Genomic DNA, 27,838 nt, shown 5'->3' on the forward strand with positions numbered 1-27,838 from the left:
TTTTTTACATCTAAAAGTCTTTATTCTGTCTTCTGACAATGGCGCAATGTCTTCAAAATTCTAATTCTCTCTCATCTAGAATTTTACATACAACCTAACTGTCTTGCCGCATCTGGTTGTTTTTAGGATGAGAAGTCTGATGTCATTCTGATTCCAGTTCTCTGATATGTGATTTTCTTTTCTTTTAAATTTCAGGGAGCTTTTATAGTCTTCTCTTTACTTCTCTGTTCTAAAATTGCATAATGTCTGCAGTATTTCTTTGATAAATTCCTTCCCTCTTTCTTTCCTTTCTCCTCCTGAACTCCAGTTAATTAGATGTAGGACCAGCTGGATCCACTGTCTCTCTTTCTTATCTTTTCTCTCCATCTTCATCTTTCAGTTCTGTTTTCTGGAATATTATCTTAACCTTGTTTTCTAATCCCTATATTGGATTTTTAAATGTTAACATTCATATTTGTAAAAGACCTCCCTTTTATTCTATGTTTGTTCTTTTTCCATAACACCCTCTTCTTTTTTAATGGATGGAACAGTCTTTCACACTTTTCTGTGGTTACTAATGAGAGCCTTTTTTAAAAACTTTCCTCTGTTTCTGCCACAATTATATTTTGGTTTATTTGTTCTGAGCTCCCCTTTTCATCTTGGGGGCTTTCTTTGAATACCTGGTGATCCTTTTTTTCTGTGCATATTTCAGAATAAGTCACAAAAACCTGGGTGGGTGGTTGAGGCTTGTTGACTGCTTGGCTTTGTTGAGGATCAGATGGGGAGCTCCCAAGGGACCCCAAAGCCAGTGCATAGAACGGTTGTATTGTGGACTGCTCCGTCTCTGCAGAAACAGATCTCTGATCTGCAGGGAGGGTGGGGAAGGAGGAGAGCCACAGCTTTGGATGGACTCCTCAGCCTTGCATTTCTGCTCCCCTCTTCCTCCACCTAGGGTCTCAGGGTCCACAGGCCTCTCTGGGGTTTTTCAGGGAAAGCTGGCTGTCACCAGAAAGACAAGGGAAGAGTCTTGGGATTCAGCACACACTGACCGCAGCCTACGGCAGAGGTCAGCCTGTGTTTTTCCGGGAGTGGATCAGCTGCCAGTCCTCAGCCAGGAAGGATGAGGTGTCATTGCACTTGCTACTCTGTGTCCATCCAGCTAGGCTGCCTTTTCTCTGTCTGCGTTCTCTTGGCTTGCTGGGTGGAATGCCTCCCCCATCCTCTGGGCAGGCGGCATTGCCCAAAAGGAATTGCCCATGGCTCTTGCTGTGCCCTCTAAATCAGGGAGTTGGAGAGAAGCCATGCACCAGCCCTCAGAGAACCCATGTGCTCATAAACTCATGTCTTCTGGAGGCTGAGAAATGAAAGGGGTTCAAAGCTGGTTTTCCTGGCTGCTCCTTTTCATCAAAGAGACCTAAGGACGTGTCCTGTCGGCATATTCTGAGCTTTCTCCCAGAGGGTCCCAGAGCTTACTTCTGGGAATTGTCAGGGCTTCCTGCCTTCTGCTCATTTGATTGTTCTGGAAAATCTGGGCTGCAGCCTCCTCCTTCCACAATTCTCCCGGTGGTCAGCCCAGCCTCCGACTCCTGCTGGAGCCTCCTTTATTCATTCCTTCCATACCTATGTGCCAGGCACGTTGGTGCGCTGGGGAAAAAGGCAAGCCAAAGGGGCACTGTTCTGGCCTCAGGGGCCTTCAAGGTGGTTCTGTAACAGTGTATGACGCAGCAGACGTGTTTGCAGTAAACCAGCTGCCTTGCAATTACTTGTCGCTTAAGGGAGACCTGGGGCAAATACTTTTGTAATTTAAATAATTTGCTTTTGATATAAATAGGTGTCTGGGACATTTATTTGTGTCCTTTGTGTTCATCTAGACTTTCTTTCCAGGCTTTATTAACCCGGGACCTGCCTGGATGCAAGCTACTCTGAAACTCTCTAGAGCAGCGGTCGTAGTGAAGCCAAGGATTGGTGGGAACTGTCTCCCAGAGACAGCATCTGTCTCTTTAGACTGTGGGGACTTCCTTTCACAAAGATTATCGGCACCTATTGTAGGACAGACAGTTGTGCTGGGTGTTAGACTTCCAGAGATTTCTCTAGGCGGACACTTCCCAAAGTTTGACCCAGGGAACAGTAGTTCCACAGGGAAGTATTAAGCAGGAATTACGGAGGAAGAAGTAAGTCCCTACCCAGGTGCTGGTTTCTTTCTGTGGCAGGTGAGGTCCTGCTGAGGGTGAATCCTCAGGAGGGACTGGAGCCTGGTGTGTCCCAAATTTCTTTTTCAAGGAGAGTTTATCTGTGTGTTTTAAATCACAGTAAATGTAACAGACCAGTGCCCTTTTGAGCATGCTCTGGGCCGTTCCATCAATGACACCCAGTCTGTGCTCCCAGAAATGGGTCTGGATTTCTACATGGGCTGCTAAGGGCAGCTGTCCTGACAGAGGGCGAGTGGCAAGGGGTTTGTGGTCAAGCTGCACACTGTGTTGACTACTCAGCTACAGCTTAAAACAGCAAAACGATCCCAAGGTGTTTTTAGATGTCAGAGTTCCAGGTCAAATTTATTCTCATAATTGCTTTTATTCAGAAGGAGGGGGATGCTAACACTCACCTCCCTGGTGCCAGCCTTCACCAGAGCTGCGCTATCTTCAGGAGGTTGTGTGCCGGGGCCACCTTGGACAGAGTCCCTCTCTGGCCTTGTTTTGTCTCTCTGAGGGCCTGGATGCAAGTGGTGTCAGTGGACTGTTCTGCGGCAGCCTTGGGCTCTGTGGTGCCCCCTCACACCCCACCTTAGTGTCAGCCTGAGCGTGTCCTTTTGTCTGGTATATTTATTGTGGCTTCTGTAAAAGTTTCATTTGAACCAAGTGTTTCTGAGGCTAAAATATTTGGAAACCACAAGAAACGCAGGCCCCCTTGCTCTCTAGGGCCTTACTGTGCCTGTTTCAGTTTAGAGACTGGGTGCCTGATGCCTGCGTAGACATCCTTGGGGGAGAAGGGTGTCACTGGCAAATGGTCCCCAGAGGGCTCTGCAAGGAACATGACCTGAGGGATGATACTTGGCCACTGTTCTTCACTTCTATTTTTAGGTACAAGTGACTAGTGACTGGGGGCCCCACGTGGGGAAGGACCTGCTGATTCACCCCAGAGCAGACTAAACACCTTTGAGGCATCAGCAAAGTAGGGGAACCAAAATTTTGTTTTTAATTTGCAGAAGCACCAAATTTTTTCATCATGGCAAAATCAGAACTTTGTTGAATGGCCTCACGTTTCCTTCTGTTTTGGTCTAGCTTCTTATTGTGAATTGGATGTGTATGTGATGGGTGGGACCATCTGCTTCTCAGTGCTTTGGACCTCTAAAGCCCTTACTCTGCCCTGGTATCCCTGAGGCCCCCTCTTAGAGTCCAGTTATCAGGTCGTTACCTAAAGGATCCCTTTTCTTCTAACCTTTAGTTTCAGCTACACGAACTCTGCCTGCCCTGGGCAGATTCTTAACATATTTGCCCATCAACAGCCTCTCAGAGAGGAATGTTAAATGCTGCAGTGATGTCAAAGGGGCCCCCAAGGGGAAGGGCCTGGGCCAAGCCCAGCCTGTCACTCATGGCCACAGCAGAGTGGGAGATAAGCAAAGGCAACGGCTCGGAGAGAGTCTGGTCTTCTGGGCGCCCTGAACAACCCAGGTGAGCCTTAGCTAGAGAACAATGAACTTCCAGACACTGCTGCCCAAGTGAAAGCAAGAGGTCTGCAGCTCTTCTGATTCCTCACCCTTGGCAATCTTCATCAGGATGTCAGGAGCCCCCAAGGAGAGTTTGCCGGGGTTGCCAGGGCTGGGCAAGGCCTGCTTAACCACCATGGACCAAAAGCTTAACGTGCTGGATGAGAAGGTTGACAAACTCTTAAATTTCCAAGAAGACGTCATGGAGAAACTGCAATGTGTGTACCGAGGCATGGGCCACCTGGAGCAAGGCCTGCACCGGCTGGAAGCCTCCCGTACTCTGGGCCCAGCTGGGGCCGACCGCACTCCCCCCGCTGACATGCAGGCTGGGTGGCCAGAGGTCCTGGAACTGGTGAGGGCCGGGCGGCAGGATGTCGCCCAGCAGGGCGCCAGGCTAGAAGCCCTCTTCCGGATGGTGGTGGCTGTGGACAAGGCCATAGCTTTGTTGGGGGCCGTGCTCCAGAACTCGAAGGTGGTGGATTTTATCATGCAAGGGAGTGTCCCCTGGAGGAAGGGAAGTCTGGCCGACGGCCCTGCGGAGGTTGGTTCCTGCTGCCCTGCCCCAGTGCCCTTCTGGCTGGAAGGGAGGCTCGGGTCCCTGGTGGGGAGACCAGACAGGAAGCTAGTCCTAGGAGAGCTGGAGGGCTGTTGTCCCCTCTTGTGCCTCCTGCGTGACCTGTTGATGGGAACATGGAGAGATGGAAACTTAAAAACCATAGGTGGGTTTCCAGACAGGCCAGGACAGGTGGATTTCCCCCAGGGAAAGGGAGAGGCAGTGCCTCTGTGGGGCCCTGGGCTGTGCAGGGAACCTAGAAGTGGGGGACAAATGAGCCATTAGGGAGAGGAGGGCAGTTACACTTCTTTGACATCCCAGGAACTTCTTTTCTCCTTACACCTGGGGTGGGAGAGAAGTGGGGAGTGCTCAGTTTACCCCGACAGAGCCCCCTTCAGAAACCCAAACCTCCCTCCCTTCCTGTCCCCAGCCTTGTGCTCTGTCCCAGAGTGGGCGGAGTGTGCAGCTGCCTGTGGGGACATGAGTGTTGACAGTGACCCACGGGGGACACAGGTGGGAGCCGGAGCCTGGGGGTGGAGTGTGGCATTTCTGGGAGCGGCTGTTCCCAAGGGTTGCATAATCAGACCCACTGGCTAATGGAAGCTTGGCTGGTGTGTGTGTGTGTGTGTGTGTGTGTGTGTGTGTGTGTGTGTGTGTGTGTGTGTGTGTGTGTGTGTGTGTGGTGTGTAGAGGCAACACTGGGAACAGCAGGGTAAGCCACCTAGCAACACTCACATGGCCTGGAGCCACCCTTTCAGATCTCTGCAGCTTCCCCCCAGCTTGAAGTCTGTGCTTAAACTCTGTCAGCGACTGAGGCTTTCAGAGGCAAGGTTGCAGGAGTTTGCCTTCCCTCCCCCTCCCCAGCCAGGCCAGAACTCGCTCTGCAGATCCCTTCGCTCCCTGCCCAGCTGCTTCTCCAGAGCTGGCCCCTCCCACCCCAGCTCCCTGCTTTCCGCACCTCCCCTGAAAGTCAGGCCTGCAGGGGAGATGTGACCTTCTGCTCTTGACAATGATAACCAACCTCAGCTTTAAAACAGAAAATAAATCTAATTTATGCTCATGGTAAGAAAACATTCTCCCTCCTACTGCATCCCCCCAGTCCCCGGGACAGCCCTCCTCCCCAGACAATCATAGGAACCAGTCTCCTGTGAAACCTTCCAGATAGAGTCTGTTTATCTACAAGCACATTGGTATACACACCACCCTCTTTGTTTTGTTTTGTTTTAACTCAAATATTACTCACATTGTACTGGCCTGGATTTTTTCTAACTTAATATATTTGGGGCATTGTTTCATATTTATAGCTAGAAAGCTTCCTCGTTCTTGTTAAATTGCAGAGAGCTCTCTTTTTGAGGATGTGTCTTAATTTGCTAATCAGTCCCATATCATTGTTTGTTTATATTGTTTCTCATTTTTAGCTATTATGGATAATGATGCAGTGACTAACCACGGAAGTGTGAGTTTATCTATATGACACACTCCTAGAAGTGGCAGTGCTAAGCCAAAGGGTAAATTTATACAATAAATGAAGCCAAACCAACCTTCAAAGGAGTTATTCTAATTCAATAACGTATGGGAATGCTTCTTGCCCCATTTTTGCTAACAAAGCATATTATCCAGTTTCTGACTCTTTGCCTGTCTGGCGGATGAAAACATCTTATTATGCATGTGTTTTTTAAAAAACATTTTAGTATAAAAAATGTCAAACATTTATAAAAATAGAGATTAGTACAATGAACCCTGTGAGCCCATAACTGGAGGCTGATGTTTCCCACCCACTTCCCTCTTTCCAGATTATTATTATTTTTTTTACGGTACGCGGGCCTCTCACTGTTGTGGCCTCTCCCATTGCAGAGCACAGGCTCCGGACACACAGGCTCAGCAGCCATGGTTCACGGGCCCAGCCGCTCCGCGGCATGTGGGATCTTCCCGGACCGGGGCACGAACCCACGTCCCCTGCAGCGGCAGGCGGACTCTCAACCACTGCGCCACCAGGGAAGCCCTTTCCAGATTATTTTGAGGAAAATCTGAGATAATGGATTATTTCTTCCATAAGCATTTCAGCACATATATCCAAACCATAAGGGCTCTTTTAAAAAACATTATCATGATCTAAAATGTGAATGGTAACTTGATATTACCAGTCAGCATTCAAATGTCCCTGATTGGCTTATGCCTTATTTATTTATTTTTATCATTTGTTTATTTGAGTTAAAATCCGAATAAGGCAATTGGTTATATGCCTCTTAAAGCTAACTTTTTAAAAAAAATTAAAAAAAAAACTTTTTATTATGAAAAATTTCAAACATAACCAAAAGTAGACAGAATGATATATCTCATTGTAGTTTTAATTTGCTCATGCCCTTTTCCCTCTATTTCTTTTTTTTGCCTTTTTCTTGGTTTGTAAGAATTCTTCATATATTAGTGAAATCAGCTGTCATACGTGTTGCAGATATTTAGGCATCTCTGGATAGGGTGAAGTCATGGAACTTTCTGTTTTCTGAGTTCTTGCCATGGTTCCTGCCTGTGATTGACCTGGCACGTGACTGATCTTTCTTCTGGTCTTTGTGTTTACTACACATCCCAGTAACTATGTTACTAGATCTAGTACTAGATCTAGAACTAAGGGCTAGATCTAGTCTCCCAGGCAGGCTGTCAGCTCCTTGCTGACTGTGAGGCCTCTGCTTCCCTCTGTGTGCGGGCAGGGCTGGCCATTAGACAGCTGTGACCGAGCCCCAGCTACTTAACACACTGTCCATGCTGAAAGCAGCGCACCGTGGAGACTTTCTGGAGATCCTCTTTGTATTTCCTAGGAGAGTAGGGGCATAGCAATTTGTGGAATTGAATTCAGCCTTAGCAGTGGCTGCCAGGACTTCAGGAAGCTTCTCCTCAGGTCTGGAGTGCCCAGTGGCACTTCGTTTGGTTGTAACAACGAATCAGATTATTACTGGAAGCCACGTGCTCTCTCATGGACAGGGTCAGGCTCAGCCAGGATGCGCAGAATCAGTCAACCTGCTCAGAAGGCATCGGTCCTCCAGATGCCTAGGCATTTGGGGTCTATCCTTTTTCTTCTGGATGCATCGGACAAGGCAGGAACCAAAAGTTTGAGCCTTGAAGTCAAAACCCAGCTCTGCATGTGTGTGTGTTTGTATGTGTGTGTGTGTGTGTGTGTGTGTGTGTGTGTGCGCGCGCGCACGCACGCCTCTCTCCACCAAAGACAAAGGGAGGGAGAAGACAGTCTGAGCCCCACAAGGTCTACGAAAGGACAGTCTGTTCAAGTCTTTCTCTACTGGTGGGTGAAACAGGAGGCAGCGTGATAATGCTTTCAGTTCCCCCAACTACGGGGGTGGCAGGGCAGAGTCTGTAGAAAGAGACCAAAGGAGAGGTCTCTGCAGAACAGGGCATCCGGGTCACATTGATGATGCTGGTGATAATCATGATGACAGCAGCTAGCACTTATTTATTACGTGTTTCCATGTGTTATGTTGTTACCATTAAGAGGGCAAAGCTTACTGTCCTGGAATCCCAAAGACATGAGCAGAAAACAGGACTGAGAGAAGGGGGCACGGCATAGGAAAAACAGTGGAACCAACCTGGAACCAAGCAGAACCCTATGTGCCACCCCCCAACCCCACTCCAGTACAAAGGCCCCTCCACGTCCCCTGCCTCTTGTTTGTGGAAAAGCTGAAGTCTCCCAGGCCTCCCCAAGCCACAAAAGAGCAGGCCAAAGCAGCTAATGATTAGGACAACAGAGTCACAGACTCAGTGTCTGATGCACATTCCTGAGTTGTTTTACAGATACTGTAACTGCCACCAGAGGGAAAAAGCTAACTACATGATGACCAGACTGCAGCCATGACTTAAGCTCCATCTTGAGCAGCACTGAATCTATGGCTAGCAAAATTTCAAGAACTGGCCTCAAGAGAATGGGATACTATTGCTCATAATAATCTATATCTTTGTGGGCATCAACATAATTGTAGCTTCTTCTGCCCGTATATGTAAATGGGCAACTACACTTGACAGCAAAGAGATGCTACAGACCCATGCTGACATCTTCCACTCTAAGAATACGGCGCCCTACGTCAGCACGAAGTAGTTACAGAAGATGGACCTTTGTCCATAATCCCATAGAAATGGAATGATGTTCTGACAAGTGGGGATTTGTAAGCAGCTTTTGGCAGGAAAGAGCTCTTTGCAGGAGGCCCCTTTTGTCTTGTCACTAACCTTAAACCAGGCACCCCCATGCTCTACTCATCTCTGGCCCAAGCGCAACTTTCAAGTCTTTTGATCACACAATACCTTGCCTAACAAGTCAGTTCTTTCTGTAGATCAAAGAAGTAGAAATGAAGAATAAGTAACTAACAGAAGACCAGATCTCTTCCCTAGCTTCCCCTTCAGTAAGCTCACAAACTGTGTGAACAAACTGTGAACAAGATAGCATCAACAAGCCTGCACGACAAGCCTGCATACACTGGGGGATGGCGACAACTCTGATTAACTGAGATTACTTCACTCTTTCCCTTTAAAAACTTTCATGGCTGAGCAGATTCTTTGGAGGCGGTTTTTGGGGGACGTTGAGTCCACCCTCTCCCCAGATTGCCAGTATTCTGATTAAAAGCAACTTTCCTTTCTACCAACATTTGCCTCTCTCAAGTATTGCATTTTGAGGAAAAAGCAGCTGGACCTGATTTGGTAGCAAATGTAACCTCCATCCTTAGTGTCAGGGAGACATGCAAGAGAGGTGAGCACTATGGTGGGAATTGCTCCAGCTGATTTTTGCCACATGGGCCTGGAATTCCCAGATCTTCCGATTTTCTTTTTCAAGAGAAGCTGGGAACCTAGAATTTTTTCTAATCAGTTTTATTAAGGTATAATTTACATACAATAAACTGCACATACACACACTAAGTATGCACAATTTAAGAATACAGTTGAACAAATGTATACACCCTAATAACCACCACCACAATCAAAATGTAGAACAATTTATAACCCCCAAATGGAACTTAGAATTTTGATGTAAAAATCTCCTAGATTTAAAATGGTGGTAACAAATTTAAAATCTTTAAATTCTATGCAAGCTAAAAAAAATGCGAGCTCTTTTTGGACTCTGGCCTCCTAGTTGGGGCCTCTGTGGCCAAGGCAGGAGAAAGAGCCTTCAGTCTCTGGCCTGAGACCAGACCCACTTCTGTGACAAGTGCCAGGAGGAATCTTAGGGGCCATATCAGTCAAAGGCTCAGAAATACCAGGGGGGCCCAGCAAGGGTCAGGCCACCTAGAAATATTTGCATTTGGAAATACTGAGTGCTCTGGACGATTTCAGGGGCACGAGCATATGCACTGGACTGGTGTGGACCATTCAGTTCAGGAAGACCTGCTGAGAGCCTCACAGGGTGGGCTCCGAGTGTCCTTACATGATCTGCTCTGTCTCAGACAACACAAAATCATCCGAGCTATTGAGCACTTACCATGTGCTGGGAGCACTTCTCAGGAAATTCCACAAATTAACTCCCCCAATCCTCCCGCTAGCTCTACGAGTAGATAATATTATTCTTCCCATTTTACAGATGAGGAAAGTGAGATGCAGAGAAGTTAAGGATCTTGGCCAAGTGGTGAAGGTGGGGTTTAAACCCAGCAAGTCTGGTTCAAGGGTCCTGTACTGCAAAGAGGCAACCTTGGGATCCACCCACCTAGCTCCCAAGCAGACATTATTAATTGATAGTGGCACTCTCCCCCTGCAAGCATAGATTTATCTGACCTTAGTATCCAACTCAAGCCAACACTGTAAAAGCCATGACCGATTGATCTAAATTGACACCTTAAATTTATTTTCCATGCCTTGTCTAGTATTTTCAGGTCTGGTCTGTTTAGATCACCCTGTCGGGGGCTAGGTCTGCCCCTTACCTGCACTATGGTGACCCATTAGAAAGGACTTGGTGACCTTGGGAAAGCCTCAGCATCCTTATCTCTAAAATGACAATAGTAATATGTACCCTCTAGTATTACTCTGAGACTAAGAAATAACCTAAGTTCTTCTATTTCAAGCACAAGGTAGGTGCTCAACAAATGTTTGTGGCCTGAACGATGATGTTGATGATGATGCTAGTTTTTATGGTTATTCTTTTAGAACAAAGAGCGAGTGGAAGAGAAAGGAGCAAAACCAAAGCACGCACTGAGCACCAGAGGCGTGCAAGCCGAGCTCAAGGGGCCTTGGGAAGGTGAGTGGGGCCCCGTTGGCTTTATCCCACCTGCACACCTAATTTCAGAATAAAAATACCACTGCCACCACCACCAATATGATTACTGAAAAACTGCTGAAACTTATTCTTCTTCCTCTTTTTTTTTTGCAGTTCTTTTTGTCCTTTATGCTTATTCCATTCTGTATTGCTCTTTATTTCACTTTGCTTTAAATTTTTATGGATCGCTTTTTTTAAGCACTTGGTCAACTTTAAAGTTTTTTAAGCTAATTTTCTTTTATAATCTTGCATAATAGTTACATGGTTCCAAAGTCGAATTGACAAAACAAGGTATATTAAGAGAAGTCTAGCTTCTATGCATGTTCCCTGCATCCTATTTTCTCCCCTGCATATGTAACTATGTAAAAAAGAATTTGTCTTGTCTTTCCTTTGAAGTCCAGTCTCTTTAGACCACATTATAAGTGGTTATACACACACATATGAGCGCTCATATACACACACATGTGCAAGCTCACATACACACAGCCTTCCTTCTTAGACAAACAGAAGCATACCACACACTTCTCCTCCTTGCTTTTCTCCACCGTATATTCTGAGATCACTCCATAGCCGCATATGGAGATATTTATTTCTCCTTTTTTATGCCTGTGTGGCCCTGGTTTAGTCAATCAACTCCCTCCTGATGGTCACTTGCATTATCTCCAGTCTGTCTATTATAAACATGGTGCACTGAATGGCCTTCTACATATTTTTCAGGATAACTTTGGGATAGGTTCTTCTAAATAGGAGAGCATTTTTATCCTGCTTATTTTCCTATAGAGAGCCAGAAGGTGGAGCTGCCAGAGGGGACAGTGGAGAGGTTGCCCCCCATCAGTGCTTCGGGGATAGGAGCTGACCTCCTTACCCAGGCAGAAGCCTCACCAGGGCAGGGAGACGGAGTTCCTGGCCCAGCCCAGGTACGCCCAGAGGTGGAAGCCAAAGCTCCTGTAACATCCAGCGAGAACCCCAGGACGGGCCTGGAATTGTCTGTGGTGTCTGAAAGGGTCAGTGAGGCTCCCACCAGCCAGGAAGCTGCATCGGGTGCAGGACGAGGAACATCATCCAGTAGACCTGACCCTCAGCCCTCGGAGGAGGGCATGAGGCTGACTCCAGCGCTGCCAGCCCAGGCCAAGTCAGCTCACGGTGGTGGAGAAACACCTCCAAGGTAAGGGATGTGCCTCCAAGCTGGGCAAGGGAAGGCATTAACTGCAGCTCCTGGGCTGGAGCCTGCTAAGGGGCCAGCTGCTCCTGTTTGAGTGTCCACTGTGTGTGCAGCTCTGGCTAGCCTCGAGACGAGAAGACAGGAGAAGGCCAAGGCCCTGCTTTCAGAAGCTTAGAGCACTGGTTCTTACCTGGTACCCATTAGAATTACTGGAAGGAATTTTTTAGATACGAATGCCCAGAGGTTCTGATTTATTCAGTCTGGAGTGATGCTCAAACATCGTTTTTTTGTTTATTTGTTTGTTTTTAAAGCTCCCCAGGTGAGTCCCATGTGGAACAAGACTGAGAGGAATAGTAGTAGCTATAATAATACTTAAAAGTGTTCACTGAACACATCCCAGGTGCCAGTCGTTGGCTGAGCATTTCACAGACATCATCTCGTTTTATTCTCACAACCTCCCCAGGAGGCAAGTGTGGTTGGTGTCCCCAGTTTACTCATGATGAAACAGGGTCAGGTTGCCCAGGGCCACACAGCTTGGGATTCATAGAGCTGGAATCTGAATCCAGGTGTTTGTTTGTTTATTACAGAAGTATAGTTGATCTACAATATTATATTAGTTTCAGATATACAGCATAGGGATCAGAAGTTTTATAGTTTATACTCCATTAAAAGTTATTATAAGATAATGACTATAATTCCCTGGGTTATACAATATATCCTTGTTGTTGATCTAGTTTATACATGGTAGGTGTACCCTAATGAGCAACTCCCTGCTTCACTCTCCCCACTGGTAACCAGTAGTTTGTTCTCTGTATCTGAGTCTGTTTCTGTTTTGCTATATACCTTCATTTGTATTATTTTTTAGATTTCACATATAAGTGATATCATACAGTAATTCTTTCTCTGTCTGACTTATTTCACTAAGCATAATATGCTCTAGTTGTTTCCACGTTGCTGCAAATGGCAGAATTTCATTCTTTTTTATGGCTGAATAATATTCCATTATCTGTATATACCATGTCTTCTTTATCCATTCATCTGTTGATGGACACTTGGGTTGCTTCCATATCTTGGCTATTGTAAATAGTGCTGCTATGAACATTGGGGCACATGTATCTTTTTAAATAAATGATTTTGTTTTTTTTCTGGATATATACCCAAGATTGGAATTACTGAGTCATATGGTAGTTCTGTTTTTAGTTTTTTGAGGCACCTCAGTACTGTTTTTCATAGTCACTGCACCAATTTACATTCCCACCAACAGTGTACAAAGGTTCCTTTTTCTCCGCATCCTTGCCAACATTTGTTATTTGTAGTCTTTTTTTTTTTTTTTTGGCTGTGTTGGGTCTTCGTTGCTGCATGCAGGCTTTCTCTAGTTGTGGCAAGCGAGGGCTACTCTTTGTTGCAGTGTGCAGGCTTCTCATTGTGGTGGCTTCTCTTGTTGTGGAGCATGGGCGCTAGGCTTGCAGGCTTCAGTAGTTGCAGCATGGGGGCTCAATAGTTGTGGCATGTGGGCCCTAGAGCGTGTGGGCATCAGTAGTTGCGGCTCATGGGCTCAGTAGTTGTGGCTCGTGGGCTCTAGAGTACAGGCTTAGTAGCTGTGGTGCACAGGTTTAGTTGCTCCGCAGCATGTGGGATCTTCCTGGACCAGGGATCGAACCTGTGTCCCTGGCATTGGCAGGTGGATTCTTAACCACTGTGCCACTGGGGAAGTCCCTATTTGTAGTCTTTTTGATGATAGCTGTTCTGACAGGTGTGAGGTGATATCTTGTTGTTTTGATTTGCATTTCTCTAATAATTAGCAATGTTGAGCATCTTTTCATGTGCTTTTTGGCCATCTGTATGTGTTCTTTGGAGAAATGTCTATTCAGGTCTTCTGCCCATTTTTTCATTGGCTTGTTTGTTGTTTTCATATTGAACTATAGGGGCTGTTTATATATTTTGGATATTAACCCCTTGTTGGTCATGTCATCTGCAAATATTTTCTCCTGTTCCGTAGGTTGTCTTTTTATTTTTTCAATGTCTTTTCATTTTTCTTTGCTGTGAAAAAGCTTTTAAGTTTAATTAGGCCCTGTTTGTTTGTTTGCTTTTATTTCTTTCGACTTAGGAGACAGATACAAAAAAAACAGTTGATACGATTTACATCATAGGCTGTTCTGACTGAACATTCTTTTCCAGGAGTTTTATGGTTTGGGGTCTTATATTTAGGTCTTTAATCCATTTTGGTTTTTTTTTTTTATTATATGGTGTGAGAAAGTAGTCCAGTTTGATTCTTTTGCATGTAGCTGTTCAGTTTTCCCAACAGTGTTTATCAAGAGGCTGTCTTTTCCCCATTGTATATTCTTGCCTCCTTTGTCATAGATTAATTGACCATAGGTGTATGCGTTTATTTCTGGACTCTCTGTTCTGTTCCATTGATCTATATGTCTGTTTTCTGTGCCAGTACCATGATGTTTTGATTACTGTAGCTTTGTAATATAGCCTGAAGTCTGGGAGGGTGATACCTCCAGCTTTGTTCTTTTTTACCAAGATTGCTTTGGCACTTTGAGGTCTTCTGTGGTTCCATATGAACTTTAGGATTATTTGTTCTCATTCTGAAAAAATGTCATGGGTGTTTTTATAAAGATTGCATTAAATCTGTAGATTGCTTTGGGTAGTATGGCCATTGTAACAATATTAATTCTTCCAATCCAAGAGCATGGGATATCTTTCCATTTCTTTGTATCACCTTCAATTTCCTTCATCAATGTTTTATAGTTTTCAGTATATAGGTCTTTCACCTCCTTTGTTAAGTTCCTTCTTAGGCATTTTTAAAATGTGATTTTAAAAGGGATTGTTTTTTACTTTCTCTTTCTGATAGTTTAACATTAGTGTATAGAAAAGCAACAGATTTCTGTATACTAATCTAGTGTCTTGCAATTTCATTTAATTTGTTTATTAGTTTTTATAGTTTATTTGCTTTATAGTTTTATCTGTTTTATTGTTTGTTTATTTGTTTTATAGTTTTCAGGTGGAGACTTTAGGGTTTTCTATTTAAAGTATCATGTCATCTGCAAATAGCGACAGTTTTACATCTTTTCTTCCAATCTGGATGCCTTTTATTTCTTTTTCTTGTCTGATTGCTGTGGCTAGGTCTTCCAATATTATGTTAAATACAAGTGGAAAGAGTGGGATTCTTGTCTTGTTCCTGAATTTAGAGGAAAGGCTTTTAGCTTTTCACCATTGAGTGTGATGTTAGCTGTGAGTTTGTCATGTGACCTTTATTATGTTGAGATATGTTCTCTCTATACCTACTTTGATGATAGCTTTTTATAATGAGTGGATGTTGAAGTTTGTCAAATGTTTTTTAGGCATCTATTGAGATGATCATGTGATTTTTATCCTTCTCTTTGTTAGTATGATGTATCACATTGATTGATTTGCAAATATTGAACCATCCTTGGGTCCCTGGAATAAATTCCACTTGATCATGGTGTACGATCCTTTTTATATATTGTTGGATTTAGTTTGCTAATATTTTGTTGAGGATTTTTGCATCTATTTTCATCAAAGATACTGGCCTATAGTTTGCTTTTGTTGTAGTGTCTTTTTCTGATTTTGGTATCAGGGTAATGGTGGCCTCATAGAATGCATTTGGGAGTGTTCCATCCTCTTCAAGTTTTTGGACTAGTTTGAAAAGGATAAGCACTAGTTCTTTTTTATAGAACACAAAAAAGAATTACCCTGTGAAGCTGTCCAACCCTGGACTTTTTTTGCTGGGAGTTTTTTTTTTAATTACAAATTCAGTTTCACTACTAGTGATCAGTCTGTTCAAATTGTCTGTTTGTTCTTGATTCAGTCTTGGCAGGTTGTATGTTTCTAGAAATTTGTTCTAGGTTGTCCAATTTGTTCACATATAGCTGTTCATAGTATTCTTTTATGATTTTTTGTAGTTCTGTGGTATTGTTTGTTATTTACCCTCTTTCATTTCTTTTCTTGTTTGTTTTTAATTGAAGTATAGTTGATTTACAATGTTGTGTTACTTTCTGCTGTACAGCAAAGTGATTCAGTTATGCATACATATACAGCAAAGTGATTCAGTTATACATATATATACATTCTTTTTAAAAATATTCTTTTCCACTATGGTTTATCATAGGATAGTGAATATAGTTCTCTGTGCTCTACAGTAGGACCTTGTCCTCTTTCATTTCTTATTTTGTTTATTTGGGTCCTCTCTCCTTTCTTCTTGATTAGTGTGGTTAAAGGTTTATCAATTTTGTTTGTCTTTTCAAAAAACCACCTCTTGGTTTCATTGATATTTTCTACTGTGTTTTGATCTCTATTGTATTTATTTCCTCTTTAATATTTATTTTTTCTTTCCTTCTGCTGACTTTGGGCCTTCTTTGTTCTTCTTTAGGTGGTAATTCCTTTAGGTGGTAGTTTAGGTTGCTTGATGTTTTTCTTGTTTCTTGAGGAAAGCCTGTACTGCTATCAGCTTCCCTCTTAGAACTGCTTTTACTGCATCCCATAGGTTTTGGAGTGTTGTGTTTCCATTTTCATTTGTCTCAAGGTATTTTCTGATTTCCTCTTTGATTTCATCATTGACACATTGGTTTTTTAGTAGCATGTCGTTTAGTCTCCATGTGTCTGTTCTTGTTCCATTTTTCTTTCTATAATTGATTTCTGATTTCATACCACTGTAGCTGGAAAAAATGCTTGATATAAGAATACACATTCAGGATTTCTCTGGTGGTGCAGTGGTTAAGAATCTGCCTGCCAATGCAGGGAACACGGGTTCGAGCCCTGGTCTGGGAAGATCCCACATGCCACTAAGCCCGTGTGCCACAACTACTGAGCTTGTGCTCTAGAGCCCGTGAGCCACAAGTATTGAAACCCACGTGCCTAGAACCTGTGCTCTGCAACAAGTGAAGCCACTGCAATAAGAGAAGCCACCGCAATGAGAAGCTTGCATGCTACAATGAAGAGTAGTCCCCACTCGCTGCAACTAGAGAAAGCCTGCACACAGCAACGAAGACCCAACACAGCCATAAATAAATAAATAAATAAATAAATAAATACACATTATTTTCAAGTACACATGGAATGTTCTCCAGGATAGATCACATGCTAGGCCACAAAACAATTCTCAAAAAATTTAAGAGGCTGGATCTAGGTTTTTGGACTCCAGAATCTGTGCCCCTAACCACTGCACCATCCTGTTTTTTCAGGTCAGCATTTAGTTAAGTCTTAAATACTATGATGGGGAGAGAATGATGGGTGTTCAGAGGTGGGAGGTTGGTATGGGCTGAATCAATCCAGGGGCTTTCAGAAAGATTATGCTTGGAGCTCTGGAAGTGGACTTGGAGCTCTAAGGACTCAGTCTCAGGACCTGCCCTCAGCAGACATGGTGCAGGAAAATGAAGAGCCAGAACTGCTGACTGTCAGGTCCTACCTAGCCCTGTGTTTTCCAGCAGTGTTCTCCAGGGGCAGGGCATCCTGGTCCCAGGCAGCCCACTGAAGGGCACTCTGCTTCCTGGGCCTTTCTCTAAAGGGACTTGTGCCCTTCTGCACCTGCCCTTGGCTGTCCTGATCTATAACTGAGTCCCCCAAGGCCTGGCTCAGGGAGAGGAGCTGGTGTCTGTGTATGCTGTGGTGGCTGGCAGGGAAGCCCAGTCCTTTTTCTGCCTTTGTTCTGGAAGGAAATATGAGTCCCCAGGAGACCTAAACAGCTGGAGGGAGGGATTCCTGGCAGGCATCCTTGGATCCTGGCCAAGGCTCTAAATGTGGAATCTAGGGTGGGGATGAACTTTCCATGAACTTGTTAGGGGCCCTAAAAGAATTCTGGGTGAGGGGGAAAGGTCTGTGTGTCAGTTTCAACCCTGAGTTGAATTTCAGACACCAGACTGGGCTCAGGAAGTGGGGCGATCACTGCCTACCCTCCGTCACCTAGCACATGGGTATATCTGGAGAAAAATGGATTTGAACTCGAGCATTGGCTGTGATTGGCAGTGGCTGCCTGTGTAGAGGATCCCTGGGCCCTTGCTGGACTTGGTGGAATAGAGTGCTGCAATCAATTAGCAATGCCTGCCCTGGGTGTGCTGCGCAGGAAGTGGGGAAGCCTTAGACACTCAGAGTGGCATGGGAATGCATGGCAGTACCTTGGGGTCATCCCATGCCCCCAGGTATGAAGACCAAGAGGAACTCAGTGGCTGTTGGCCTTCTTAGCTGGCTACCTGTCTACCTGGATATTCTTCCAGAAACTGGCTTCCTGCAGTTTCCCATGTCCCTTGGTTAAGGCAAGGGCTGAGCTGGGCTTGGATGCCACCCTTCCCATCCTACCCTGTCATCACCAACCCGTACTTGCTCCTGAGGGAGTGTCGGGGGACTTTTGCTGCCTCCCACCCAAGGCTTAGCTGTGAACAGGCTGCCGAACCAGGTGCATTCAGAAGTAGGCACTGCTCTCAGAGGACCTGCAGCAGCTCAGAGGAGGGGCCTGGGCCTCCAGCTGCTAGGGAAAGCCTTAATTTTAAAAAAAATGTGGTTAAAAACTCATAACATAAAATTTACCATCTTAACCATTTTCAAGTGTATAGTGTAGTTGTGTTAAGTATATTCATATTGCTGTGACACAGATCTCCAGAACTTTTTTGTCTTGTAAATCTGAAACTCTGTTACCATCAAACGCCTCCCCTCCAGACCATGGTAACCACCTTTCTACTTTCTGTCTCTATGAATCTGACTATTGTAAGTCCTTCATATAATTCATTCATTCGTATATGTGGAATCAGTCTTTCTGTCACTGGCTTATTTCACTTAGCATAAAGTCCTCAAGGTTCATCCAGGTCAGAACTTCCTTCCTTTTTAAGGATGAATAATATTCCATTGTATGTATATGCTACATTTTTTTATCCATTCATCCATCACTGGACACTTGGGTTGCTTCCACATTTGGCTGTTGTGAATAATGCTGCTGTGAACATGGCTGTGCAAATCTCTTTGAGATTCTGCTTTCAATTCTTTTGGATATATTTCCAGCAGTGAGATTGCTGGATCATATGGTAGTTCTATTTTTACATTTTTTAGGAACTGCCATACTGATTTCCACAGTAGCTGCACCATTTTAGGCTTCACTGTTTGAGCCTCCTGCATTTGTACTTTCATTTCTTAGTCGACTCTCAGTACATCTGTGAAGTGTTACTGTCCCTGTTTGACAGAAGAGGTTGCTGAGGCTAGACTTGCCCAAACCCAGCCCTGTTCAGCAACCTGTGGCAGAACTACGGCCAGGATGGAGGCCGCCTGGCTCCCTCCTGAGACTCAGTCCACCCCAGGCACTCACCCCCTCACCCCTGCCCCAACACTCATAGACCTCGGCAGTGGGGTTGTGAAGAGCAGTCAGAGGGCAACTCTGAGAGGGAGGGTCTGAAGCTCCCAGGATCAGTGTCCTTCCCTCTGAATGTCAGGGCTTAGAAGGCCTTCCTGACCTCCAGCTGGCTTCCAAAACCACAATGCTGCTTGGTCTGGGTAACAAAGGTGGATGCAGCGGGCCCAGTGGCATGGCCCAGTGGCATGGCCCATTGGCATGGCCCAGTGGTGCAGGAGGGCCTGTAGGGAGGCAGAGAGTTTCCTCAGCTGTGTAAGCACGCAGGCCTAGCACAGCCAGGACTGTTTTATTCAGGAGAAACAGAAAGTCCAGACTCTTATGAGCAATTCCCTGATTTTACTAAAATGTGTCTGACCTGAAGCTTCAGTGTGATGTTTGACTTGGTTCACCCTTCTCTTCATTTAATGGAAGGGAAACTGAGGCCCAAAGAAGGGAGGGAAGAGCCCAGGTCTCCTGCCTCCTGGCCACATTCCTCCTGGAGCAGAAGCACATTCCCAAGGGGCCACAGAGACAGCTGGTGCCCGCCTCCCCACTCCTCCCAAGCCCCATCCACCACAGGTCGCTTCAAGTCTTTCCCGGATGCTGATCCAGTGGAATCCTGAGAGCTGGTGGCACCGTATGCCACTGAAGCCAGTCTCTCCCCTGGTGTCCTGTCTGGGTAGAGAGGGACAGGGGATGGAATCTGCTGGTTTCAACCGCAAGCTAACTCTTAGTATTATAACAACCCAAAGGGCCCGTTTTAACAGATGAGAAAACTGAGGCTAAGAGGCCGTGGTCAGTGAATGGCAGCAGCAGGCATTTGAACCCAGGTCTGTTCTGACTCAGGTTCTTGCTTTTAACCTCAGGGCCACATTTCTCTCTGCCCCAGGATCTCCATCCATGTGCAGGAGACAGACATCCCTGGGGAGCTACTTGTGACACGAGGCGGCAGCCTCAGAACCACGCCCCCTGAAGAGGCTCTAGCAGCTGCCCATCCAGGTGAGCAAGACTCACCTGGGCCCAGGTGCTACCCCCAGGCCCCTGGGACTGAGTCAGGAAAACATATCCCAAAAGGAGTTGGGGTGTTTTCCCCACTGTGGAAGCGGAGCAGCGACTGCGGAGCAAAGGCCAAAGAGAAACAGGGATCTGGGCCTGAGCCCGCCATGACACCAAGCAGGGCCTGGAGGGACAAGGGAGCCGATGCCAGGACCCCAGGCCTGCAGCAGGACACAGGCCCGGGAGCAGGGAACCCTGAGCCTGGAAAAGACTGCACAGCCAGGGGCACGAGCAGAGCTGAAGCAGGAAGGAGGACACCCCCAGGAGCTGAGGCGGGCAGCCTGTTTCTGGGTAAGTGAGGGCATTGCTATGTGCCCCGAGGTAAGTGAGTTTGAAAGGCCTACTCTGGGAGGCCTCCCTGAAGCTTCCAGGGAGAGAGAATGTGGGTGTTGGGGAGTCGAAGACTGGGAACAGCCTGCCAGCACATCCCAGGGCTGGAGACCAAGGCACGGAGATGCAGCAGGCTGAGCTCATGTTGGCTCTAGCCATTGGAGAGGAGGGAACCCATGGGGCTCAACTTGGATTTCTCAAAGCCACCTGCCTGCCCGATACTATTGGTATCATTCTGGATTGAGACAGGGAAGGCTCCTGCTAAAAGGCAAATCCATTAACTGGTATATATAACCCACTATCAGCCATTTGCACTCAGTGGGCTGACTCTCATCCAGGATCGGGAAGGGGCTGCTGACCTGCTTTCTGTCCCAATGGTGGTGGGAGGTGTCCTTGTGTTCCTGTGACCTAAAGGGCCTCAACTCCTCCAGCCCTTAGGGCCACACCCTCGTTGGTCTGAGCCCTCATCCCATATGGCTGCTGGAAGGCCACCATTTGCTGACTCCCTGTTCCAGAATTTCTGGAGGTCCCTGAGGAAGGGCTGAGCGTTCTGCAGGTCATCCTGGTGCCCCTTGCCAGTTCCGGGCTCCATGGTTGCCCTGTGCTGTGCTCTGACTTCTCTGGCTGCTTCCTCTCCCCTTGTATGACCTGGTCCAGATGTGGACATAGGCGTCCCATAATTCCTGAAACACAGTTGAGAGCAGGCTGTGACTTTAGAGTCTTTTCTGAGACTTGAGGTGGTGATAAAGCCAATGTTAGCTGAGGACTCCCTGTGAGCCGAGCCTCGGGCATTTGTGGTGGCGTTTACCCTCACAGGCCTGTGGAGTGGAGACACGTGAAACACAGGAGGGGCTGAGAAGCACGTTTAAGGTCACAAGGTCAGTGCTGACAGAGCCAGGATCTGACGGTTGGGCTCCAGAAGAGAAGGCAGTTACTTTGCAGCGAAGGAGACTTCAGACTGGAATTCTAGATGTGGATTCTCTGCGACACACCCAGGCTTTCCAGGGGCCCAGGAAACAACACAATCATGCAAATGTTACCCCCTTGTAGTCTAGGGCTTGGGCTCACCTTTGCAGACACAAAAAAGGTACACAATATGCTCTCAAAGCAAATTCAGTCTTCTACTTTGGGGAGCAGAAAGTGGCTTGTGAGACAAACTAAGAGAAAAAAGAAGTATTTCCCCTGCTCTGGGTCCAGGGTTGCGGAGGTCATGGAGTTGTTCCTGGAACACTCTGAGTACTCCCTCGATAAGCCCCCAACAAACTGGCAGAAGCCGTTTTTGAACCAAGTGGGTCTGGGACTGGGGGTGGGGGGGAGCTGAGAGGTGGGGACGGCACGAAGGAGGCTCACAGTTGCTGTCTCCCGAACAGACGACAGTCCAGCCCCGCCAGCCCCCTTCGAGCATCGGATGGTGAGTGTGAGGGAGACCTCGACCTCAGCGGGCTACACAGTGTGCCAGCACGAAGTCCTGGGAGGGTAAGCTGGCCTTCTGCCTTGATGAGGGGCGGGGCAACTGGACAGCTGCGTGCCGCTGTGGTTCTCAGGAACTGATCGATGGAGCCATCGCCAGGAGTGGGATGTACCGCACAGCATGGGAGTGGGCGGAGGGCTTACAAAGAGTGTGTGAGGAGATATCCGCGGAGTGCAGGAGGGCCCGCATGGTGTGAGTGAGATGAAGTGTAGGGTGCAGGGGGGCCCACAGTGCGGGCCTGGGACCCGTGTACTGGAGGTGGCACGGGAGCTGACATGGGGTGGGGTAAGAGGGATGTCCTCTAGGGTGCAGGACGGCCTGGGTGGTGTGGGTGACAGGGACACCACCTGGGGTGCAGGATGGGCTGGGTTCTGTGGGTTGGGGGGACACCCTCTGGGGTGCAGGATGGCCCACATATATGGGGTGAAGAAGCTCTTTTCCAGGTTCAGAGCCCGTGGGTGTGCGGGTGGTGACTGATAACTCTGGGGTGCAGGGTAATCCCTGTGGTGTGTGCAGAGTAGAGGTAGGACCAGAAAGCCCAGGAAAGCCCAGGGTCCAGGATGGGGCTGGCCCACCACATGGCGGGTGTGCTTCTGGGGCTCTGAGACTGCTCTGTCATCATATCTCTGCAGGGGCCGGTTTGGCCAGGTCCACAGATGCACGGAGAAGGCCACGGGCCTCTCGCTGGCGGCCAAGATCATCAAAGTGAAGAGTGCCAAGGACCGGGTGAGGTTTTTGCCCCAGGCCAGTGGGTGTCCCGGACCAAGCTCAGGATTCCTTCACTTCCCTCTGGGCCACCCTGGACCCCACACTGCACCAGGCCCCTCCACTCTGAGCAGGAAACCTAGCCACCTTTCCTGCCTCTTTTCCATGACTCCCACACTCCAGTCAGCAGGTCACCTTGCACCCTGGGCAACAGGTCCTCCTAGACCTCCAGGGTTCCTTTTTGGGCTTCAGGTTTCCTATCTGTGAAATGGGTGGGCCCTTGCTGCTGTAAGAAGCTGGTGTGGGTGGTGAGTTGAGGAAAGCTGGTGTGAGAACAGGAAATGAGGATGCAGGGTGGGGATGTGTGTGTCTTGGGAAGGGCAGCTGACTTCTCTTCCTGACCCATTTCTTGGAAACTCCTCTCCCCTTTGGCTCCACAAGGAGGATGTGAAGAACGAGATCACCATCATGAACCAGCTCAGCCATGTGAACCTGATCCAGCTCTACGATGCCTTTGAGAGCAAGAACAGCTTTACCCTTGTCATGGAGTAGTGAGCATGGGAGACGGGGCCAGGGCTCGGGGTGGGGCTGGGAACTGAGATTCCAGCAAAACTCTCCCTTTCCTTCCCCTCTCAGTGACACCCAGGGAAAGGCATCACCTCCTCTGCCTGACCTCTAACATAGAGCACAGAGGACAAAGCCATTTGTCACAAACCAGCAGCCAGTGAACCTGATTTGACCTACAGATATTGTTTTGGCCTACACAATTTTTAGTAATTTTGATTTAGTTGTTAACTAAATTTAGTTGTTAGTTGGAAATAGGGAAATTTCACATTAAAACCTAGATGTCTAGCTTTCCTTGCAAATATAAAAGATCTGGTAATGCTGGATCTACATTTCCAGTTGGAAGTGGTGTGATGGAGCTCATAGTAACTGACCTTTGTAGACGGGGCAATCAAACTCCCATTTGCTACAGTCCCTATCACTTCCAGCTACCCATGACGTTGAGGCCAGGGGCTCAGGGGACATTTATTATTGTGCTTGTGTTGCTATTTTCCTTCTGGTAGGACTGAGGATAGTGAAATATTTGTCATGTCAGTTCTCTATAAAAAGTGGAAAAAGAAGTTAGACTAAGGGCTATGTGTTCTAAGAAAAGTTTTGTCTTACATCTGGTCTGATTTAGGCTTCTTGCCATGTAGGTACTAATTGGCCCCTGTAGGCCAATGAGCTTACAACCTTGGCCTAGAGTATCAAGAGTGAGTATCCAGAGTGAGCCTGGATGATCAACACTGCAGATAAGCCCCAGTCTCCCATCTGGCCCATCACTTCCTTTTTACCACCCATACTCTGAGCTGGGAATGGACAAGAGCAAAGGTCCCCGTAAAACCCCAGATGGCAGTGGCACCCTTGGGCTCACCTGGTGATGAGTGGACCAGTCTTCTGAGAGCCTTGCTCAGTCAGTGCTTGCCTCTTCCTTTGCCTTGGCAGTGTGGATGGGGGTGAGCTCTTTGACCGGATCACAGAAGAGAAGTACAACCTGACTGAACTGGATGTGGTGTTGTTCACCAAGCAGGTCTGCGAGGGTGTGCAATACCTCCATCAGCAGTACGTCCTGCACTTGGACCTCAAGGTCAGGCTCCGCCCTGGGCATGTGGCGGTTGGGTGCCCTGGTTCCTGAGCCTCTGCTGCTCTCTCATCTTTGAGAGCTCTGTCAGCACCCAATCCTGGCTTCCATTCCTTGCTCTGCCATTGCCTACTTCTGGATTCTAGGGCAGGCCAAGTCTCTGAGCCTCAGTTCCTCCATCTGTGACATGTGGAAAATAGGTACCTCATTAAGTGTTCTTTGACGATCAAATGATACAGTGACTTTTTTCTATAAAAAAATCTCTAAGATTAGTTTTTAAAAACTAAAATAGAAACATGCATGTGGTAACAAATATAGACAATATAGAAATGTATGAAATGCACAGTGAAAGTTCTTCCCACTCAGTCTCTGTGCTGAGAGGTCTTCTGTATTAGCAATTTGGCACGACAAACACACACACACACAAGGGATCATACTATACATCTCGTTTTTAAACTTGCCCTTTTTAGTTAACAGTACACTGCAGACATCTTTTCTCATTCTCTTTAAGGGCCATGGTATAGTCCATTGAATGAATGCATTACAGCTTCTTTTGTCTACTTGACAAAAAGTAAGCACGAGGTAGCCATTCTTTTCTTTCTGTTTTGTACATGGGTTTATTTCTGGGATGTCTATTCTGTTCCATTGATCTACATGTCTCCCTTTTTATGCCTATATTATACTATTTTGATTAGTGTTGCTTAGTTATAGTTTGAGATCAGGAAGTGTGATGACTCCAATTTTTTAGATTCTACTTATAACTGAGATCATACAGTAAGTGTCTTTCTCTGTCTGATTTATTTCACTTTGCATAATGCCGTCAAGTTCCATCTTGTCACAAATGGCAGAATTTCCTTTTCTTTTCTTTTTTTTTTTTTTGACTGTGCCGTGTGACATCTTCATTCCCCAACCAGGGATCAAACCCGTGCCCCCTGAAGTGGAAGTGTGGAGTCTTGATCACTGGACTGCCAGGGAAGCCCCACATTTGACTATTAAGCACTTGAAATATAACTAGTGTGAGTGAGGAACTGAATTTTAAATTTTATTAATTTAAATCTAAAAATTGACATGATTAAATTATTGAAAAACATTAAGTATATTTGGAACAATTTCAATATGTTAATTTGTTTTTCAAAAGCTATCAATTTCATGAAATCTAAATACAAATAATTCATGAGATCTAAATACATCTAAAGTATTTCTGATGAAGATTTAGTGTCTGATTTGAGATGTGCTATAAATGTAAAATGCACACTGGACTTCAAAGGCAATATGATAAAAATAATGAAAAATGTTTCATCGATATTTTTTATTTTGATAACTTATTGAAATGGTAGTGTTTTTGATATATCAGGCCAGAGAAAATTATTATTAAAATTAAGTTTTAGAAAATACTTTGAGATGAATGAAAATGAGAACACAACATGCCAAGACTTATGGGGGTGCATCTAAACTAGGAATGAAATTTGTAGCTGCAAACACTTATATATTAAAAAGAACATCTCAAACCAATAATCTAACATTCCATCTTAAGAAACTAGAAAAAGAAGAGCAAGCTAAACTCAAAGCAAGCAGAGGATACAAATAAGAAAGGTTAGAGCAGAAATAATTGAAACAGAGAACAGAGAAACAGCAGAGAAAATCAATGAAACCAAAAGTTGGTTCTTTGAAAAGATCAATAAATTGACAAATCTTTAGCTATATTGAACTAGAAAGAAGACTCAAATTACTAAAATGAATGGAATGAAAGAGGGGCCATCACTACCAGCCTTACAGAAATAAAGATTATAAGGGAATGTTATGAAAAATTGTATGCCAGTAAATTAGATAATGTAGATAAAATGGAAGAATTCCCCCAAAAGACACAAACTTCTGAAAACTCACTCAAAAGGAATAGAAAATCTGAATAGACTTATAACAAGTAAAACAATCAAATTGGTGTAAAAAACTACCCACAAAGAAAAGCCTAGGCCCATGTGGCTTCACTGGTGAATTCTACCAAATGTTTAAAGAATTAATACCAATCCTTCACAAACTGTTCCAAAAATTAGAAGAGAATAAAACACTTCCTCACTCATTTTATGAGACAAGACTTATCCTGATTCCAAAACCAGGCAGACATCACTTCTTGTGATGAAACTACAGACGAATATCCCTTGTGAATATAGATGTAAAAATTCTCAATAAAAAATTAGTAAACTGAATACAGCAACATTTAAAAAGGGTTATACAGGGCTTCCCTGGTGGCGCAGGGGACAGGGGTTTGTGCCCCGGTCCAGGAAGAGCCCACATGCTGCGAAGCGGCTGGGCCTGTAAGCCATGGCCACGGGGCCTGCGCATCCGGAGCCTGTGCTCCACAACAGAAGAGGCCACAACAGTGAGAGGCCCGTGTACCGCAAAAAAAAAAAAAAAAAAAGGATTATACACACCACAAAGTGGGATTTGTCCCAAGAGTGCAAGGTTGGTTTAACATATGAAAAATCAATCAATGTAATATGCCATATTAAAAGAATAAAGGACAACATCACATAATCATTTTAGTAGCTAGAAAAATCACTTGACGAACTCAAACAACTTTTCATGGTGAAAACACTAAACAAATTAGGTATAGAAGAGAACTCCTTAACCTGATAAAGATCATCTATGAAAAACACACAGCTAATTTTAAACTTAATGATAAAATGTTGAATGTTTACCTTTTAACATCAGAAACAAGACACGGGTGTATATTCTTGCCATTTCTCTTAAACATTGTACTTGTGGTTCTAACCAGGGCAATTAGGCAAGAGAATAAATAAAAGACATCCAGATTGGAGAGGAAGAAGTAAAATTCTATTCACAGATGACATGATTTTGATATAGAAAATCCTAAGGAGGGTGGAGGGAAACTATTAGAACTAATAAATTAGTTCAGCAATGTTGTAGGATGTAAGATGTAAAAATCAATTGTATTTCCATACATTAGCAGTTGACATTCTGTAAATAAAATTAAGAAAACTATTTCATTTACAGTAGCATCAGAAAGAATAAAATACTTAGAAATGAATTTGACCAAAGATGTATAAGCCTTATATTCTGAAAACTATGAAACATTGTTGAAAGAAATTAAAGATGGCATAAGTAAATGGAAAGACATCCCATATTCATAGATCAGAAAACTTAATATTATTAAGATGGCAATACTCTCCAAAATGATCTGTATGTTCAGTGCAATCCTATCAAAATCACAGCTGGCTTCTTTGCAGAAATTAATGATCTAATCCTAAAATTCAGATGGAAATTTATGGGACCCAGAATAGCAAAAACAATCTTGAAAAAGAAGGACAAATTTGGAGGACTCACATTTCCCAACTTCAAAACTTACTACTAAGCTACAGAAATCAAAACTGTGTTATGATGTAAGGACAGACAGACAGATCAATGGAATACAATTGAGAGTCCAGAATTAAACCCTTATATTTGTGGTCAATAGATTTTTGAAAAAAGTGCCATGACAATTCAATGGGCAAAGAATAGTCTTTTCAACAAATGGTGCTGGGACACCATGCTTGATATCCACATGAAAGTTGAACCCCTACCTCATAATATATACAAATATTAACTCAAAATGGATATAGACCTAAATGTAAGAGCTAAAATTATAAAGTTCTTAGAAGAAAGCATAGGAGTATATTT

General features: G+C 45.3%; 1 protein-coding gene across 1 annotated transcript in view; it reads left to right on the top strand.

Annotated features, from left to right (window-relative positions):
• The first annotated feature begins 3,648 nt into the window (after positions 1-3,648).
• Positions 3,649-27,838, top strand: part of MYLK3 (myosin light chain kinase 3) — a 45,174-nt gene continuing 20,984 nt past the window's right edge. The window contains exons 1-8 of the mRNA XM_079907525.1: positions 3,649-4,223; positions 10,365-10,455; positions 11,254-11,638; positions 19,867-20,324; positions 21,734-21,839; positions 22,467-22,560; positions 22,981-23,090; positions 24,028-24,169. Coding sequence (XP_079763651.1) covers positions 3,753-4,223; positions 10,365-10,455; positions 11,254-11,638; positions 19,867-20,324; positions 21,734-21,839; positions 22,467-22,560; positions 22,981-23,090; positions 24,028-24,169 — 1,857 coding nt within the window. The 5' untranslated portion in view covers positions 3,649-3,752. The remainder of the gene's footprint in view (positions 4,224-10,364; positions 10,456-11,253; positions 11,639-19,866; positions 20,325-21,733; positions 21,840-22,466; positions 22,561-22,980; positions 23,091-24,027; positions 24,170-27,838) is intronic.

The sequence above is a fragment of the Stenella coeruleoalba genome (genome assembly GCF_951394435.1).
Source record: "Stenella coeruleoalba genome assembly, chromosome: 20".
Classification (NCBI taxonomy): Eukaryota; Metazoa; Chordata; class Mammalia; order Artiodactyla; family Delphinidae; genus Stenella; species Stenella coeruleoalba.